At 45.5% G+C, this 17,638-nt stretch overlaps 1 protein-coding gene across 2 annotated transcripts in view; it reads left to right on the top strand.

Annotated features, from left to right (window-relative positions):
* The window catches only part of USP44 (ubiquitin specific peptidase 44), a 182,430-nt gene that overhangs the window by 100,230 nt on the left and 64,562 nt on the right, over nt 1-17,638 (top strand). The window contains exon 4 of one of the 2 annotated variants that reach the window (XM_086919071.1): nt 8,568-8,676. In XM_086919071.1, the coding sequence (XP_086775197.1) occupies nt 8,568-8,676 (109 nt within the window). The remainder of the gene's footprint in view (nt 1-8,567; nt 8,677-17,638) is intronic. The other variant, XM_086919072.1, reaches the window with a different exon arrangement.

The following is a 17,638-nucleotide window of genomic DNA, read 5'->3' as shown; positions in this document are numbered from 1 at the left end:
GAAGAGTGGATGTAGCAGCATTGCATGCTTTGTGGATCAATACTTGTATCCAGACCTTTTTAGGTCGAGCCTACAGCGCATGCGCTGCTCTCTCTGCAAGGCATGCTGTATTAGGATGCGCTGGAAGCCCCGCCCCACTCTATGCCCATATTTGTCATTGGCTTGTGTCATTATCCTTCATAAATGCTGGCTTCTGATTCGTAAGTAGGTTTGTTAGTCCCTACTTGGTACTGCCTTGTATGCATTTGTTACCGCCCATGAGGCCTGGAACTTTACCTGGCTTGCTACACAGTCTGCATTAACTCCTTAAAAGCGCAAATTCCGCCCGGTGCTGGAGTTCTGAGTGGGTGGGACTGCGTCGGCCAACGGACGTGCACAGCACTAGCCAGGCGCACGGAAAGGGTTATAAGCGGATGATCACTATTTTGTTTGACACTGCTTTTTAGGTCTCGCTTAGCATTGCAGCGCGCATGCGCTGCACACGGTGCGTGACATATTGTGAGATTTCAGAAGGGGGCCATTTCATTTAATGGTGTCATCGTTTATGGTAAATGTTGGCCTCAAATTGAAAATGAGGCTTCTTTGTTGGCGCCCTCTCTCCTATTGACGGCCCATCCAAACTAGATTGTTTGCTTCATGGCTTTTGTGAAGCAATTTATCTAAAGGTGTGTTATATAAACAAGCCGTGAAGAAAGGATCCAGTCCGGATAGGCCGTCCCAAAAGGAGACAGGGCGGTAACAAGGAAGCACTGTTTATATAAAATTGTATAAACGAGGGTGCACTTATGATTACAAGTATGTTGGGCTCAGGACAAATGTCTCTGTTCTGTCTTTGGATGAGGCGAGAGTCAAGAATCCGCTGTATCTTTGTATCACATTTTTGCAAAGGAAAGCAATGACGTTGTGCCAGACTTCAACACGTCCGCTGAGGTTCACGCTATTCTCTTCGCATACGTAGTGAACAAAACATTCAGCCAGAGGGGCAAGCACATCTCTGCTCATGCATTATCGCCTCAGTTTGTCCCCTGCAGAAAGTCTGAGGAAAGTCTGGTGCAACAGCAGCAATTACTAAAACGATGTGGGCCAGGTCCAGAGTGTTTTAACAGCTACAGGTTTGGAAAAGGAGGGTGAAGGTATAATATGATTGCAGCAGTCTTAAGAGTAGTATAAATAAATGGGTAACAAAAATGAAAACTAATAGAGGCAAGGGAAAAAGGAGCTCATGCTGCCATGAAAGATGGGAAGGAACACAGAACAAGGTATTTAGGGGGGTAGTGGTGGGGTTGGTAGGGCAATCTGCACTATAGTTAAAATACCTAGATTAGGCATATGTCCTGGGAGTGGTTAGGGCACTTGTTTAGGGAAGCATTCGTATATCTTAGGCACGACAACACACTGGGTCTGTAGGACGGGTGTGCAGATAAGATGCAAGTTGTTGGGGGGGGCAGAGCTTTCTCTATGGCTGAGCCCAAACTGTGGAATTCTCTCCCAGAAGAACTTTCTAGTAAAGTGTCCCTTCCGCTTTTTCGTTAAGCCTTAAAGACCTAGCTTTTTTGAGATACGTTAATCTGAGCATGTTCCTTCTCTCACTGCTTCTTGATACTTTGCATTTAGCCCCTTGAAGCCCTTGGGCGAAGTTCGCGCTGTAAAAAACCAATATTAATTCATTAATTCTTTTTCTAAAGGTCTCTGATCTCCGCTGCCCTTCTTTCCGCCGATACTAGCGCTTTTATTTATCCTACGTTTGAGTTGCACACACTTCCATACAGGTAGACCCTAGTCCCAGAAAGATAAGGGGCCCTGGTGAGAAGTTTTGGGTTTGTTTGTTCATTGAATTTATTGGCTTTTCTTACATAGTTCAGTCCGGCGAAATGGGTTGTAGCGGTTTGCTTAAGCTCAAATTTGTTTTCTGGCATCTTTCTTCGTGGGGTCTGCGCCAGATTAAGGCTGCAAGCTGGAGGAGGGTCTGAATGCTTTGTGTGGTGCATGTTGGTGGCGCGGGTGGGTATCTGGAAAGTGAGGCAGGGCTGGGGAGTCCGGGGTCTGTCCTCCTGTGCCTCGAAGTTTGGTGTTGCCTATTTGCAGTTGAGGGCTCATTCATACTACTTCCTGTTTTTGCTTTCAAGCGAAGTACATGGTGCGGACTTTGCTCCAATCGCCCTTCAATGCGCCTTTCTTGACAGCCTTGGGATCCTGGAAAGCTATACATTTTAGAAAAGTATACAAAATTCTGAATTCAGCAAGGGGTCATTTGTGTAGATCCATCAAGGTTTCTTTATAGAAACGAACCGTTAGATTAAGGAAATAGAAAATTTGTTGAAAAACGCAGCCTTTTGTGTCAACGTTTTCACCTGTAACTTATTCTAATTATGACAGCTCTTTGAAAGCAATATACCTTAACATCCGCTGGACCTTCCTGGTTGTGGAGATATAGAAGACTTGTAGGTTCACCAAGAATCCGACGAACCCAGTCAAACAGAGCAGAAATTTGCAATGGCTTTTTATCATGTACCGGGTATATAGCAATTATTGTTGGAAAATGTATACATGGAAAAAATCGGTATGAAAGACACCTATATATTTCTGGAATGGGAACAAAATATAGAGTTTAGGAACAGTACATTTTGCACACTTTCGAAATTGGGAATACTCTTACTAGCATGATTATCATTCATTTTTCAAAATAACTTCTTTTTTACACAATGTCTTTCATTTGGAAGGCAGAAATGCATCAAAAATCAATAGGTAATAACAGTTGCTTTACAAATTTTAATTACCCTAAGTCTCCCGATAAAAATGGTACCTCACTTGTGTGGGTAGGCATAGTGCTCACGACAGGAAATGGCTCAAAGCCAACGTGAACACACCACATTTTCACATTGAAAATATACCCTTTTTTTGCGAAGTCTCTAGCTGTAGTTTTTTAACACAAGCTCTGCCGGCCCCAAGGGAAACCTAGCAAACCTATACATTTTTTAAAACTAAACACCCAGGGGAATCCAGGATGGGGTGACTTGACTGCTTCCCACCAGGTTCTGTTACCCAGAATCCCTTGCAAACCTAAAAAATTGTAAAAAAACATTTTCCACACATTTTTGTGGTGGAAAGTTCTGGAATCTGCGTGGATCCACAAATTTCCACCCACCCTGCGTTCCCCAAAGTAGTCCAAGAAATATGGTACTTCACTCGTGTGGGTCGGCCTAGTGCTTGCGACAGGAAACTGCTCAAAACGCAACAAGGTCACACCTCAATTTCGCAGTGAAAAATGACCCTTTTTTTGGCAAAGTGCCTAGCTGTTGTTTTTTAACCCTAGCTCTGCCGGCACCTAAGGAAACCTACCAAACTCTCATATTTCGACATCCGGGGGCTTCCAGGGAGGCTTGGCTTGCGTGGATCCCCAACATTTCCTTACCCAAAAAATTACTTTTTTCACACTTTTGTGTGGGAAAATGTTGCATCACGGGTCTCACACAAATATCCTACCACCCAGCTTTCCCCCAGGTCTCCCAATAAAAATTGTTTGCCTCACTAAGTTTTGGGCCCTTCCCTGTCGCGGGTACTTGGCCTCACACACAAGTGAGGCGCCATTTTTATCGGGAGATCTGGGGGAACGCTGGGTGGTAGGAAATTTGTGTGAGCCCGGTGATGCCACACTTTCCCACACAAAAATGTGTGAAAAGTGATTTTTCTTTCAGCTAAAATTGAGGTTACAAGGGATTCTGGGTAAGGAAACGTTGGGGGATCCATGCAAGCCATACCTCACTGGAAGTCCCCGGGTGTCTAGTTTTCAGAAATGTGTGGGTTTGGTAGGTTTCTCTAGATTGCCGCCGAGCACAGGGCCAATAACTCAGGTGACCCCCCTTGCAAAACCAGATCGTTTTGACATGTTTTGTTCTGCAGAGTGAGAATTTTGGCACAATAATATAAGGAAATTAAGAGATTTCACAAACATGAAATACACGGTCAATAATTAAATGGGGGGAAAAAAACAGTGACTCGCAGCTCATGAGCTGTAAAGCCACTACGCGGCACCAACCGCTTTACAGGCCATTCACACACCTTTCATAGGTGATACACACAAGACCATTCACACCACCAGGCACAAAACCATCCCATCACAACATTCACAAAAAGGGACACGGTACACACTGCTCCAGAAAGATAAAAAAGACCAATATTACTGCACAGCCATCTAATCCTCAAACACACACACACTGGTTGGATTTGGCACGAGGGTGTGTGATGGTTCAGTATATACAATTGTATTGGCAAGTGATTTCACAAAAATGATATGCACTGTTAATAATTGAAAGGACGAGAAACTGAACCATTGACTCACAGCTCGTGAGCTGTAAAGCCACAACAAGGCATCAACCTCTTTACAGACCATTCATACACCTTTCATAAGTGTGACACATACAAAACATTCTCACCACCAGCCGCGAGCTCATCACATTACACCACTCCCACCAGCAGAAAGCGCCATTCAAGGGCCCATCACTTTCACACACCCACATTCCTGACACAGCAACTACACAAACAGATGGATTGCGTAGAGTGGCGCTCAGATAGCAGTGTGTAGTGACCATCAGCAAGTCACTACTCGCACACCGCCAGCCGAGCGCCAGTCCACGCACACCGCCAGCCGAGCGCCAGTCCACGCACACTGCCAGCCGAGCGCCAGTCCACGCACACTGCCAGCCGAGCGCCAGTCCACGCACACTGCCAGCCGAGCGCCAGTCCACGCACACTGCCAGCCGAGCGCCAGTCCACGCACACTGCCAGCCGAGCGCCAGTCCACGCACACTGCCAGCCGAGCGCCAGTCCACGCACACTGCCAGCCGAGCGCCAGTCCACGCACACTGCCAGCCGAGCGCCAGTCCACGCACACTGCCAGCCGAGCGCCAGTCCACGCACACTGCCAGCCGAGCGCCAGTCCACGCACACTGCCAGCCAAGCGCCACACCACCATCACATGTAGGATTTTTTTTATATAAATAAGAAAACACAAACAAATTGCAAATAGATACAAATCTACTAACATAAACAAACTAAATACACTACACAAATGCCAACCTTGAAACTGAACAAAAAATATTAATCAATAGAGGCCAGGCAGTTCACTTAACCACTCATGGATGCTCCCAAAAATTATTTTGCGTATGGCACATTCTAAAACAAGCAGGCACACACAGCCCAGGGTTAGGACACTCGGAGCAGTACATACGAGTCTCCTTCCGCTTACCTCTTCGCCAACAGACTACATCTCCTACTGGGAAAGTCTTTTGAGGGTGTGGGAGGAATGTGATTAGGAAAGTGGTGATCTTTCAATCTAGCAACATCCTCCACCACTCCAACTCTAGGAACACTAGCCTGTTCGACTAAAATAAGGCTGCCTATTTCGACTCCTGAAACTTAAAAAAAGTCATCTTTGACTCGGGACAAGAATCCTGGAACACAACAAAAGCATTAAAGGTTGCCAAGCGGAAAATATGGATAGCCAACTTCATGTACCAAATGTAAGCCCTACGAAGAGCAGCGTAAGGTTCCAACCTCTGATCTACTGTCAACACCACCCATGTGCCTATTCTACCCGGACCGCAAAGTCATAGGTGCAGTTCTTTCATCATGGATGGTAGTCAGCATGTAGACATCTCTCCTGTCTGAAAATTTCACAGCTAGAAGCTCCTCGCAACGCACTACACTGTCCCCGCACAAGCTTTTGACAAACAAGTTCTTTTGGGAAACCTTTACGGTTAGAGCGGAATGTGCCACAAGCAACAGTGTCCACTTTGGCCAATTCCCTGAACTGCACACCAGTGTAGAAGTTATCTACATATAAATGGTGGCCTTTGTTAAAAAATCGTCTACCAAGTTCCACAATTTTCTCAGTCACTCCAAAAGTGGACGGACAACCAGGGGGGTTGATCCTGCATTCCTTACCAGTGTACACCCTGAAATTAGAGACCTATCCAGTTCCACTGTCACACAACATATACAGCTTAATTCCATAGCGGTCCTCTTACTAGGAATGTATTGCCTAAAAAACAAGCGGCCCTTGAACAACACCAAAGACTTATCCACTGCAATTTCTTTCCCTGGAGCATAGATCTCAGAAAATCGATCAACAAAGTGATCCATGACAGGCCGAATCGTAAAAAGACAGTTTCAATCAGGGTGATCTTGTGGCAAACCTAAACCATTATCGACAAAATTCATCCGCAGAAGCAAATACCTATCACGACTCATGACTGCGGGAAATATAGCAGTTGCCATCAAGGGACTAGTAGACCAATATGAAGCCATTGATTGCTCCCTTAGCAAGCCTATTAAAAAAGTTAAACCCAAGAACTTCATCTCTTCCCGATTTGTGGGAATCCACCGGGTAGCTCTAGAGTGGGGCTTAAGGCTGGCACTGTTGTCCCTCAAACTGTTCGGCATACAAATTAGTCTGCTCAACAATCTCTGCCAAAAACATAGTCCATAAACAACAGAAAAAAATGTATTGGCAAAATGTTTTCAGTATTCACTCTACACTCTGGAACACCAGTAAAGTCTAGCAATGCCGGCTGCACCATGCCTGGGGCAACCCAGAGGTCAGCACTTTCAACGGGAAGCCTTGCAGCCCCTGACTGCAGCCCAGCTGCCTCTTGTCTCACTATACCAACGGGAATTCTTGCAGCCCAGATGTCTCTTGCCTCACGATACCAACGGGAAATCTTGCAGCCCAGATGCCTCTTGCCGCACATCAATGTCCTCCTCCAACACATGCACTTCATCCGCACTGAGTAGCTTCATATGCACTGAGATATCTTCATCATTGGATGATGCCATGTGGAGAAAACTCACTGCCTGAATCTTCCCCTCCTACCTCTGCCTCCGAATCCAACTTCAGATTCTGGACCCTGGTCAGAGGAAGAATCAAAAAGCATACCAACAACCTGCTGAGCAGTAATCTGAAGAATATAATTTTAAATAAATTTGGCCCCTGGAAGCGACCCTTGCCCCCTTGTCTGTGTGCGTGGCTCTGTCTCTGTGTGCGCGGGCGGCTCTGTCTCTGTGTGCGCGGGCGGCTCTGTCTCTGTGTGCGCGGGCGGCTCTGTCTCTGTGTGCGCGTGCGGCTCTGTCTCTGTGTGCGTGGGCGGCTCTGTCTCTGTGCGCGAATACTCTACTACTCTCTAATGCTCACCTATTGCCATTGTAAATGACAATACCATTTATTTATGAAAAAATGTCATGAGCAATGCCAATAGCTCTACCTTTAATAATGCCGATACCATTGCATTGTAAATGCTTGTTTGTATACTTTAGTGTAGTATTTCAAACTTTTCTATCAGACTATAGCACGTTTATGTAGTGCCAGAATTTCTTGCGGTTGCTTACTTTTTAACGGTATATAACCATGCCCAGCCATCATCATCTTTCTTGAGTTTACTTACCTATAAATGTTTTTACAGTCCCTACATATTTTACATGCGTATTATTACGACTACAGGTTTACATTTCATGCTTTCTCCGACTCTGGCCTCTAACGTCTCGGTTCCCTGATGTGAATCCCCTTCTGCATACCCCTCGCCCCTAATCTCCGACTACCCTAAGTGAATGGCACCTTCTGCCCAATGATCATGATCACCCTCTGCCTTGTGGTCTTTACAGCATGGCAAGTAACTATTAACATCAGTTTCCTTCACAGTTTTGCTAATCCCCCACAATTTTAAAAGATGTCCATGAGCGACATGCCTTCCCCCCTCTTTCATTCACTTCTTTCCTAATGAGCTTGACAGCTGCATTGTCTGTTTTCCTCCCTCCGCGCCCATTAAGTTACAAGTTGCAGGACCACTAAAATCTAAAAACAAACTCTGAAGCATCATTTCTGACCCACTAGCCTTTACACTAAGAAGCGCATCCGTTTGTTAAATATTACACCCCTTGTCACCACAAATAAGTGCAACATTTGCTCGGAATACCCTTCCATTGTAGCATGAATAACTGCTTTGACTCCCTTTTTCATTGGTTATTGTAAAATCCAGGCGATAGTTCTACACCAAGTATTAAAATCTACACTCCTTGTTCATAGAAATATTGCATTATATGCGTACATTGCTGTATGTCGTGATACAACGTGTTTTACTTTCTAGTTACAGACCACCGTAGCGGTCTTCTTGCAACGCTAGTTAGCTCCTTATTACCAGAGCCGCAGCATATCACAGATGTTGACTTTAGTTCAAGTTGAAGGTGAAGCAACTACAGTCTCTTTAAGCTTCATGGATGTAAATGCATGGAATAATGGCACCACCATCTACATATTTAATGTACAACAGATAAGCCAAATGTGTTGGCTTTACCAAATGCTTAATGTTATTTCTCAGGCAAACTAAGAAAAAAAAAGCATAAATAACACTATTTGAACTGCACGGACTGCAAAAGATTTGATATTAAGTGAAGGTCCACTGGGGGCCCTGCTATGTCCGATTACATGCCAGTACCTGTTGGGATCAGTTCCACTGTTGGCTGGGTCCTCGCTGCTTACCTCATTGGTAATAAAAATTGTTCTTTGTCTGCTACAGCTAAACGTAGGAAATTTTCATCAAAGCCAGTTATTCTTACAGAAGCCCAGAAGCAGCTGATGGTTTGTCAACTACCTCAGGTTCTGCGACTGCACCTTAAGAGATTCAGGTAAGCAGCCTTTACAGCACCACTTACTAGTTTTAAGAGTCGCAAGTCCCTGAGTAGGTGCTTGCTGGGGGGAGGGTGATAAAGTTAAACAAACCAATTAGCTGCTGCTGGTCACGTTCTGTACATTGTATATTTGTATTGCACTCTGTTTCTCTTTTGCGTTTCAACGTATTGCTGATGTTCAGAACTTTTTTTTCGGATGTAGAAAATCCCTTATTACAGGCTTTCACACTAGAATGCGTAGATCTCGTTATGTTACTTTGCTAGAACATATTGGTTCCTTCCAGGGTGTGTACATATTTGGGACTTCAAGTTAAAGTGCAGTACTTTATTTTGCTCTGGTATAACCCGCAGCCAATTATTTCAAGTGCAAGCAACAACTGCCTCAGACTTTAATACCTTCCCAAAGTTAATTAAATTAGTACCACTGAGTCAGGTGTAAACACCAAAGGCGATCTATTTTGCTCTGCACCCTACTTAAATTATATTTGGTTTTGTTTATTCAAGAAGATATCCCTCACTCTAATGTTTTTTCATTTGGTCACAAATTGTGGAAATCGCAACTCTGCAATTCAGGAATTATACTATGCAGGATTAATCTAAGACTGCATTACCTTTTATGGCCCTGTGCCACCCTTTCATCCCCTCTGTTCCCTATTTAATGGCACTTGTGCAAGCAGAATACTGCTGGACCCATGACCGCTGTGCTTTTCTTGGCGTGTCAGTCAGCAACTCAGACACATCGGCAGAATCTGTAGGTTTTATTTCGAGTCCTGTTTTCCGTTGACATAAAAACAATCAAACATTTTATTTGCTGAAGAACTTTCTCTTCCCTTTATGGGAGGATTAATGTTAAGCATTACTGGGCAACCTGGCTGCGGCTAGACTGTGATAACTTGTATATTAAAGTTGGCCCCAAGGACGGCGGTCTAGCCTGATTTCGAAACTACCATCTGTTGACATTGTGCTGTACTCATTTTGGGATGCATTCCAGCCGTTATGAGTACCTCTCCAGGCCTGCATGCCCTGTCACTTGATGCAGTTATAATTGTACTACCAGATGAACATAGTGCTTCAAAATTGAGCAAATGTTGCTCTTTGGTTGACGTTGGCTTAAGCCATTAAATGGGAGCACGTGCGACCATCGAGCCCATTCCTTAAATAACATCAACATAGGGCTTTTCTATCTTTTTGCCATTTTCGGAGTTAGTGGAAATTCTGCACGTGAGGAGGCCAAATATTTGGAAAGTGTCCAGTGCCTTGGATTTCCCACTGTAGGCAAGTTGCCTAAGTAGAAAGGAGTATGTACTTGATGGTGACCTTTCTCCTCGTTGTGCAGAAAATTGAATCTATCACTGCAGTTTGGACTAAGATGATTGTAACTGCTACTCCTAGTAATATAGTTAGTATAATATTTGCTTTAGAAAACTGTTCCATCGTTGCCGTATACACAGATGTATAAATGCCCTTTAAACGGAGAGCCTACTGCTGCGGAAGGACAATCTCCTTCTGTGCTGGTCTATTTAGTCCCAATGGCAGAAACTAGCTGCAGCACAAAGCTTAGACATGAAGAGCAACAGGTATGTGATCATGTCCCAGAAATGGTTTTAGGATTCACTGTGCACTCCTCACAGTAGAGAAATAAAACAAACTGCTTTAAAGGTTTCTTAAGCTTTAGTTCAGGAAGTGATTCTTACATCTTATGGGCCTGATTGAAGGTATATTTTGGTACCATGTTTATATTATATAATCTATAAATAATGAAAAATTTTCTAGTAACCATGATGGAAAGTTTTACTTCTATTAAGGAAGCAGAGGCGAGGATTATGCTAATCTTTCTTTTATTTTCATACTCAGCAACTTCAACAACAAAAAAAGACAAGTCCCATTGTACGTGTAGTTCACAGGGCAGTCCCAGTCCTCCAATCAGCAGTACTAATGGTCCACGAGGTTGTGCTGTTGCCAATATCCTTCCACTTTCTTGACTGCGACCACTTAGGCACCAAAGATTGTCAGTCTGTTTTAGAACCTTCAAATCCTATGAAAAGCCAAAAGGAGAACCCAATGAAACCATTCTCCAAAATGCATGAACCGAAACAATGTACCAGAGCATATGCTAACATTAACCATCAAGAGAAGAACTTCAGTGTGGAACCAACAGACAATACTCATCCCATATGTCGAGGAGACCACCATAATAATGCTCAGGTGATCCCTTACAAACACTGTATGTGGGTGGGAGCCGGTCTCTTTGAGCCGCAGGCGGGAATAATCCTCGCCTCATCCTCGCCTCTGCTTCCTTAATAGAATTGAAACGTTCCGTCATGGTTACTAGTATTTTTCATTCTATGTCTGGACCAGAGGCAAGGATTATGCTTGTTCAAAGCTTATCCACCACCGACGCCATGTTCATGACTGGTTTAAAATGGAATCTGTTAAACATGGAGTCTGAAGACCAGTCTGCAGCTTTCAGAATGTCTTCTAAACTGGTGCCCAAAGAAAAAGCCTTGGAAGCTATAGCTTCTTGTACAAAGTGTGCCCCAAACTGAGACATGTATGCCCGCTTCCTGCATCACCCATCTGATCCAACGAGCTATTGTTGGTGGCAAAACTGCTTTGAAGGGTTTCCTTAAGGAAATCAGCAGCTGGCGTTCACTCGGCAGGTGAGTCTCCTCTGTCATGCTCTCGTACTCAGACATCTGACGATGCACAGCTTGGAGGATTTATCAAAAGCTGGGTAGGACACTATTCTAGAGTCTGATTTAGTTCTACGTGTTATGTGAAAAGTAACCCCTTTCGGGGTAAAAACACGACCAGTGAGGTCTAGAGCTCTGACATACGACACTCTGCGGCACGAGACCAAAAGCATAGCCAATTTGGCAGAGTTCTTTGCGGGAAAGTTATCCATTAGTTTGCCAAGACAAGTGTAATACCCTATTAACGTCCCACAGTGAGTAGTAACGGGGTTCTGGAGGGAGCGAAAGTCGAATCCCTCGCATCAACTTGCAGACCAAAGGGGCTCCCGTGACCAGAACGTGTCCAGCCGAAATCGCTGATCTTTGTGAATTGACAGTACAACATGCCAGGCCTCGGGCTGCCAGCGAGGCCCAGCAATTCATGATGGTTACCACTTCGCATCCCATGGAATTGTGATCGCCTTGAACACACCCACGGCCTTATCGGGCCCATGCCGATTTATACCTTTTGTTAGTGCTGTTAGCCCAAGCCGCTCCCAGTAATGTTTGATAGGCCAGAGATTCTCCAACGATGCCTGAAATCCGCCAGGCTATCAAGGGCTTCCGCCCTTGCTGGACTAGAGGATGTGGATCGCCCTGGGGATCCGTTGGGAGAAACCGATCTTGGGGTAGGATTGGAGAATCTCAAGAAAGTCCCAGAAGAACCGAAAACCGCACTTAAAACCTCCAATATGGGGTGACCAAGAACACCTTCACCTGCTGTCTACAGACTTGCATCGTGAGCCTCATCATGTCAAACAGAGGAAAGGTATACCCGGTCTACTTGGACCAATCCTGGAGGAAAGCATCTGTCGCTGATGCTAGGAGATCGGGTTTCCACCTGAAGAAACGCGGGAGCTGATGATTCAACCGGGACACAATGGTCCACTGAAAAAGGCCCCCACAGGTTTTGGAGGCGGTGAAAAGTCTGAAGATGTAGCTGCCAGAGACTCCTGTCCGACCAACTCCTGGAGCACCAATCTGCTAGGACTTTGGCCGCCCCTGGTAGATACTCCGCAGTTACGGAGACATTGTGAGAAAGAAGAGTCTCAAAAGTATCTAGGCAGTTTATATGGAGCTGCCCTTCGTCTGCTGACCACTAGGGTCCACCTCCGGGGTCAATGCCATTTTGCCCGGTACGGCAGAGCGGGGGCACTCTGCTTTGAGGCAAGGTCTTACTTTTTTTTCTTGGGTTTTTCGTAGGCGACCCGCCACGAACGTGGAAACTTAAATGGAGGGAGTCCACTCCGGTGAGCAGGGGTGGACGGTATCCTCTGGGACTAGCATATTCGAGTGTTCCTCACCCTCCAGAGCATTAGTGGCTGAGGGCTCTGCGAGACGCCAAGGCCTGGACATTCCTGCCTCATCCGCCAACTCGCCATCCTGTAAGGGAGGGGCCTCTAGAGGGCTAGATTGTGACTTTCCATCCGCTCTGACCAAAAACGCCTTTTTTAGGTTGTCGAAGGCTCCTAGGTCGACATTGGACGAATTTCTGTGCTTTTGGGGGGCATAATGTGCTGTTCGAGTGGCCCCATGGCAACAAACTGCCTGGTGGATGGAAGCGTCCACTGCTTCGTCGAAGTCCTCATCTAGGGGGATGACTTTGAGGGACTCCTCCATAGCCTGACAGATCGGATTAAGGTTGAGGCTATAAGGAGAGCAATAGCAATAGTCCCTAATGCTCTAAGCGCCAGTAGTAGGACTACCCTGCAGTGGTTGAATTTGGGCGTTATTAGTCACCATTTGTAAACACACTAAGTGTAAGCTGGGTTATGAGCAACTTGCCCTTAATCACAATGGGTATCTCAGCGCCTGGGCCCGCCCCGAGAATCTCCAGACAAGCGCTCCAATCGCGCTGAAAAAAAAATGTTCGGTCTCTCTGCGACGTTGCAGGAGGTCAAGGCCTTAAGGAGGCCCTGATCCGCTTCTGCTGCAAGCTTTCTGTTCCCTCTGGTGTGCCTTCGGGCCCCAACGATACAGAGATATACCCTTGTGTGCACTTGGGGCAAAACCATGGTATGGGCCTTCAGTCAGAGTCCCGACAGATCATTTGCCATCTGTGCCTCTTGAACCTGCTTTGGGTTCTGTGCCGACTTAGGTTCCATTTCCGTTCCATGCCACTCCCTGCACCAGTTTCCTTGACAGTGACACTAGTGCCAGGTGAGAATCTGATCTGCCACCTATATTGGTTTCTGACTGAGCCAGCCTCGTCTAGTCCTCATTGTGTTCCGATCCCACTGGAGCTCAGCTAATAGCTAACACTTCTGACTTGGATAATCCATTAACATGCCTTGAGGCAGAACTCCTACATTGCACTAACTCTTTGGTTATGATTCTGTCAATGACCAGTGAAGGAGACTTATTTGCCTTCCAGTATGAGAAGAACAATTGGCATGCAGAATTACAGGATGCCAGTGGTCTAGGCTCCTTCCTAGACGCAGGACTTGTCTACCCCCGGCCTTGCCATAGAGATGAGCGCTTCTTTTGCCATTGTTATGCCATGAACTGTGAGGTCCTTGACCTGCGTCTCCCTGCCACAGAAACCAAGATAAACGTCCTCACTCGGGTTCTCAATCCTGGCCAGACGCCTACTGAACCTCTTGTCCATTTAACAAAGCCCTTAGATACCCTCCTGTGCACTTGATTAAAACCATGGTCTGGTTCTCAGTCACTTAGCAGGATCCTAGTCTCCACAGACCAGGGGTGGGCAACTTTGACTCCGCACCCGAGGTCAGGTAGCTTTTGTGGTACAGGTGACGACCCTCCGTAAACTTCAAATCCTTTCCTACGACCCCTCCTGATCACAAATCCAGAAGCATTGAGGCCTTTGGCAAGTGGATGTTTATAGTGCCACCCGTTATTACATTCTGTAAACCCCAGATGCCTCCCGGATTGCAATGCCTATGCTTTGTAGGATATGGTAGGTCACATCCTACCAGCAATTCTAGATGACCCATGCGTATCTTTAGCCCAAACCTTCCAGGATGGTCAGGGTATGATAAAGATTGTCATTCCTTCTGACCTGGATACAACCAACTGCTTAGTTTAGACAATGGACTGGAGTGTGATGCTTCGGTGCCATGCCTGGATGAGGACTACGGGCTTCTCCGGCAATGTTCAAGCATCCTTGATGGACATATTAAACTGATTTTGCTTCTGAATGAAAGCGGGCTTGACCCTGCAAAAACCTGAAAGAAAGTTGATTCAGTGTGTTTCCTGGGGTTATTTCCCTTACAGACACAACAGTTTTGCCCCCTATTAGGATAGAATAAGGGTTTTCAGTATCGCCAGCATCAGACCGTGCCACTGGCACAACAGTCTTCCTGGCCATTTCATGGGTGAGGCAATGGCTCCATTCAGGGCATCTGGGACAATGTGTAGCTCAGCCTCCCTCCAATCACAACGCTGCAAAACCACTTTTCTGTGCCTCTTTAAATGCACAATCCCCTTGTCTGATCCTGCCTAAAACATTTCCTCCAAGGCTGCATCGGTCCTCCGAATTGCCCAACTGCGCTACGTCCTTCAATTTCTTTCTACCCAGCCACACCTTCCACTCCAATCCGTGCAACTCACTGATCACCACATGTCCATTTTGCAGCAGGAAGTGCAGGCTCTATTGGTCAAAAGAGCCATGGAGAGGGTTACGGTCTCTGAAGTAGGAACTGGGCGTCATTCATACTTCTTCGTTTTGCCGACGGAGGGCAGAGGTCTTCATCCTGTTTTAGATCGTGACCATCTCAGTCAATTCATGTAAAAAGACAAATTCAAAATGCTCACACTGGCCCATGTTTTGTATGCCCTGGAGACTGGATGGTAGCAGTGTACCTGTAAAAGGCTTATGTCCATGCTTCAGTCTTGCATGCCCATAGATGTTATCTGTAGTTCAGAGGGCAAAGAAGCAGGTTCCAGTGCTGCTGACAAAGAAAAAACCTCCTTTCTAAGAGACTGTTCCCCATACCAAAAAAGCCCTGGCCTCAAGACCATAATCCTATCCCTTCAGTACCATCACGAACGGTCTTTGACTGCACTGGTTGCCACACAAGGACTATGGACATGAAATGGATCCCTATGATCCTTACTATGACCTCATCCTAATTGAAGAAGAGATGATCCCTGGCATGATTCAATTCTAGACACCCCCCCCCCCCCCCCCAAAGAAGATATGTCTTTAGAACTCTACCCAGTAATTTCTTCATTATCGGATGACACAACAGCATATTAGTCATGCAGAGCGCTGCAGATTACCATAAGCTGAAGCTAGCTGCATGTTCAAGAAGAGAGAGAATACTTTCTGGTGGAGGCACTATCTAAGACTGAGACCTGTGCAGTTCCTACCCATTCTTAAGAGGATGTCCATTTGTGCAGCAGAACACTTCAAGAACTCTGTAAAACAAGAGTGTTAATGCCAATGGTTGAATGAAATATTTGGCGGCACTAGAGGACCACTTTTATATTCGTAGCCACATACCATGAGACTCTTTGGTAGTTGAGACTACTAAGAAGAGTCTATGCATAAGGTACCAGGTCGGCTCTAAGAAACACTGTGTTGCTTTGCCAAAGCTGTAGGGCTACACTTTTAGATATGGTAGGTACCACTGGGACGGAATGGAGCAGCTGGAGCAACATCTGCCAGAAACCTCCCTTGAGAGACCAGGAATTGCTGCAGGAAGGAAAGTTATTCCACCACCCAAAATATGTGCTATTATGTGGCTAATATTGCATCACACAAGATTACCACAAGTATTCTGCTCAAAAGATGCACTTGGGTCAGGATCTCATCCACCCCTCCAGCGCCCCCCCCCCCCCCCCCCCCCCCCCCCCCCCACCCACCCCTGAAAGAACAGCAACACCTTTGTAATGTTCAGTTTGATGGTGGGGAAAACTTGGTTGGGTCTCAAATGGGCTCAATTATAGAAAAGCTCAAGGACACCGACTACTAAGGCTAGAGTGCCAAGTAAAACCCAAACCAGCAGGCCCTGTTTATGGCACCTGTGGGTGAAAGAAGGTACCAAGACTGCAATAGTATATGTGCACTCTAGTGCCCAGCAAGAGCAGTGTTTGCCAAAACTAACTTCTCAGAAGCCATAGCCGAAGGAAAGGTAGGGATGCGCCAAAGGAAAGGGTGCTTTCCAAGCATTGACTTTTCCACTATTACCCCACATCAAACTTTGTTGGTCAGGGGAACAATGTTATACCTATCAATCGTCCAACAGGGCTACTGCTTTGATTTCCATACCACATCCGCAAACATAAAACCTCATGATCAAGCAGTCCGGCTGCAACATCAAAAACTGCTTCAGACGTGGATAAAATTACATCTTAACAGCGGTGCAATGGATTCTGTTCCACCACACTAAAAAGTAGATTTAGATTTGTAATTTATCCCTGTGCTGAAAAGGGCTAATACTAGGCCTGATAAAGAGCAGCAGCAATCAGCAGTGCCTTGTGTACACTCAATAAGTGGTGTCGCTCCTACACTATTTATAGTGAGTGTCACATCTCACATCTTTGCCTCCAACGGATACAAACCTTTGGAGATCCATACTGAACTGTCAGTCAAAACCTACCGCCAACCAAAAGTTTGTCTTTTCAGGGGCTGCTTCCCCTTTATCAATTAATTTCTGTTGGTGAGAACAATTTTCAAATTGTTGGGAATGATTGCACCTTCAATGCATCTTTAATACTTGCTTTAATGTGTGTCTTCCAACCCCCCCCCCCTCCCCTAAAGGAGTATTATCCAGGTAATGGTCACAGGTGGCTGGTCCGAAAAAATATTTATTGTTGGTAGAACCAAGAGCTCAGTAGAATCTAAAGTGTTGGAACAATTTGTTTTATCGCTAAACAGATAATTTGATAACCCTCAAATGCGGTTGACAAATTCTATGGATGCATCTTTCAAATAGTGGTGAGCGCATTTAGACAATCTGACTGTTTTATAAACTAATTCGCAACAAGGTAGCCCTTAGAAGAACAGACAATAGATATGCTTTGTATTACTTTCAGAAACCAGGGTGCCTTCACTCACCTCCTTTTCAGTATTAGCACAAACAATATGGTATTCCATTCACCATCAAGCCCTTCCCTTGGAGCATTTTCCAGGCGTTGGCGGTGAACTTGTGGACCTCCAATGTCAGTTGTTTCTTCACATAAAAATGCACCAGGATTCATTACATTGCATTAAGAATTACATTTACATTGCAGTCCTCTACATCATGACTTTACAAATA

Source organism: Lissotriton vulgaris, chromosome 1_1 (assembly GCF_964263255.1).
Source record: "Lissotriton vulgaris chromosome 1_1, aLisVul1.2, whole genome shotgun sequence".
Classification (NCBI taxonomy): domain Eukaryota; kingdom Metazoa; phylum Chordata; class Amphibia; order Caudata; family Salamandridae; genus Lissotriton; species Lissotriton vulgaris.
This window is presented reverse-complemented; position numbering and strand designations above follow the sequence as displayed.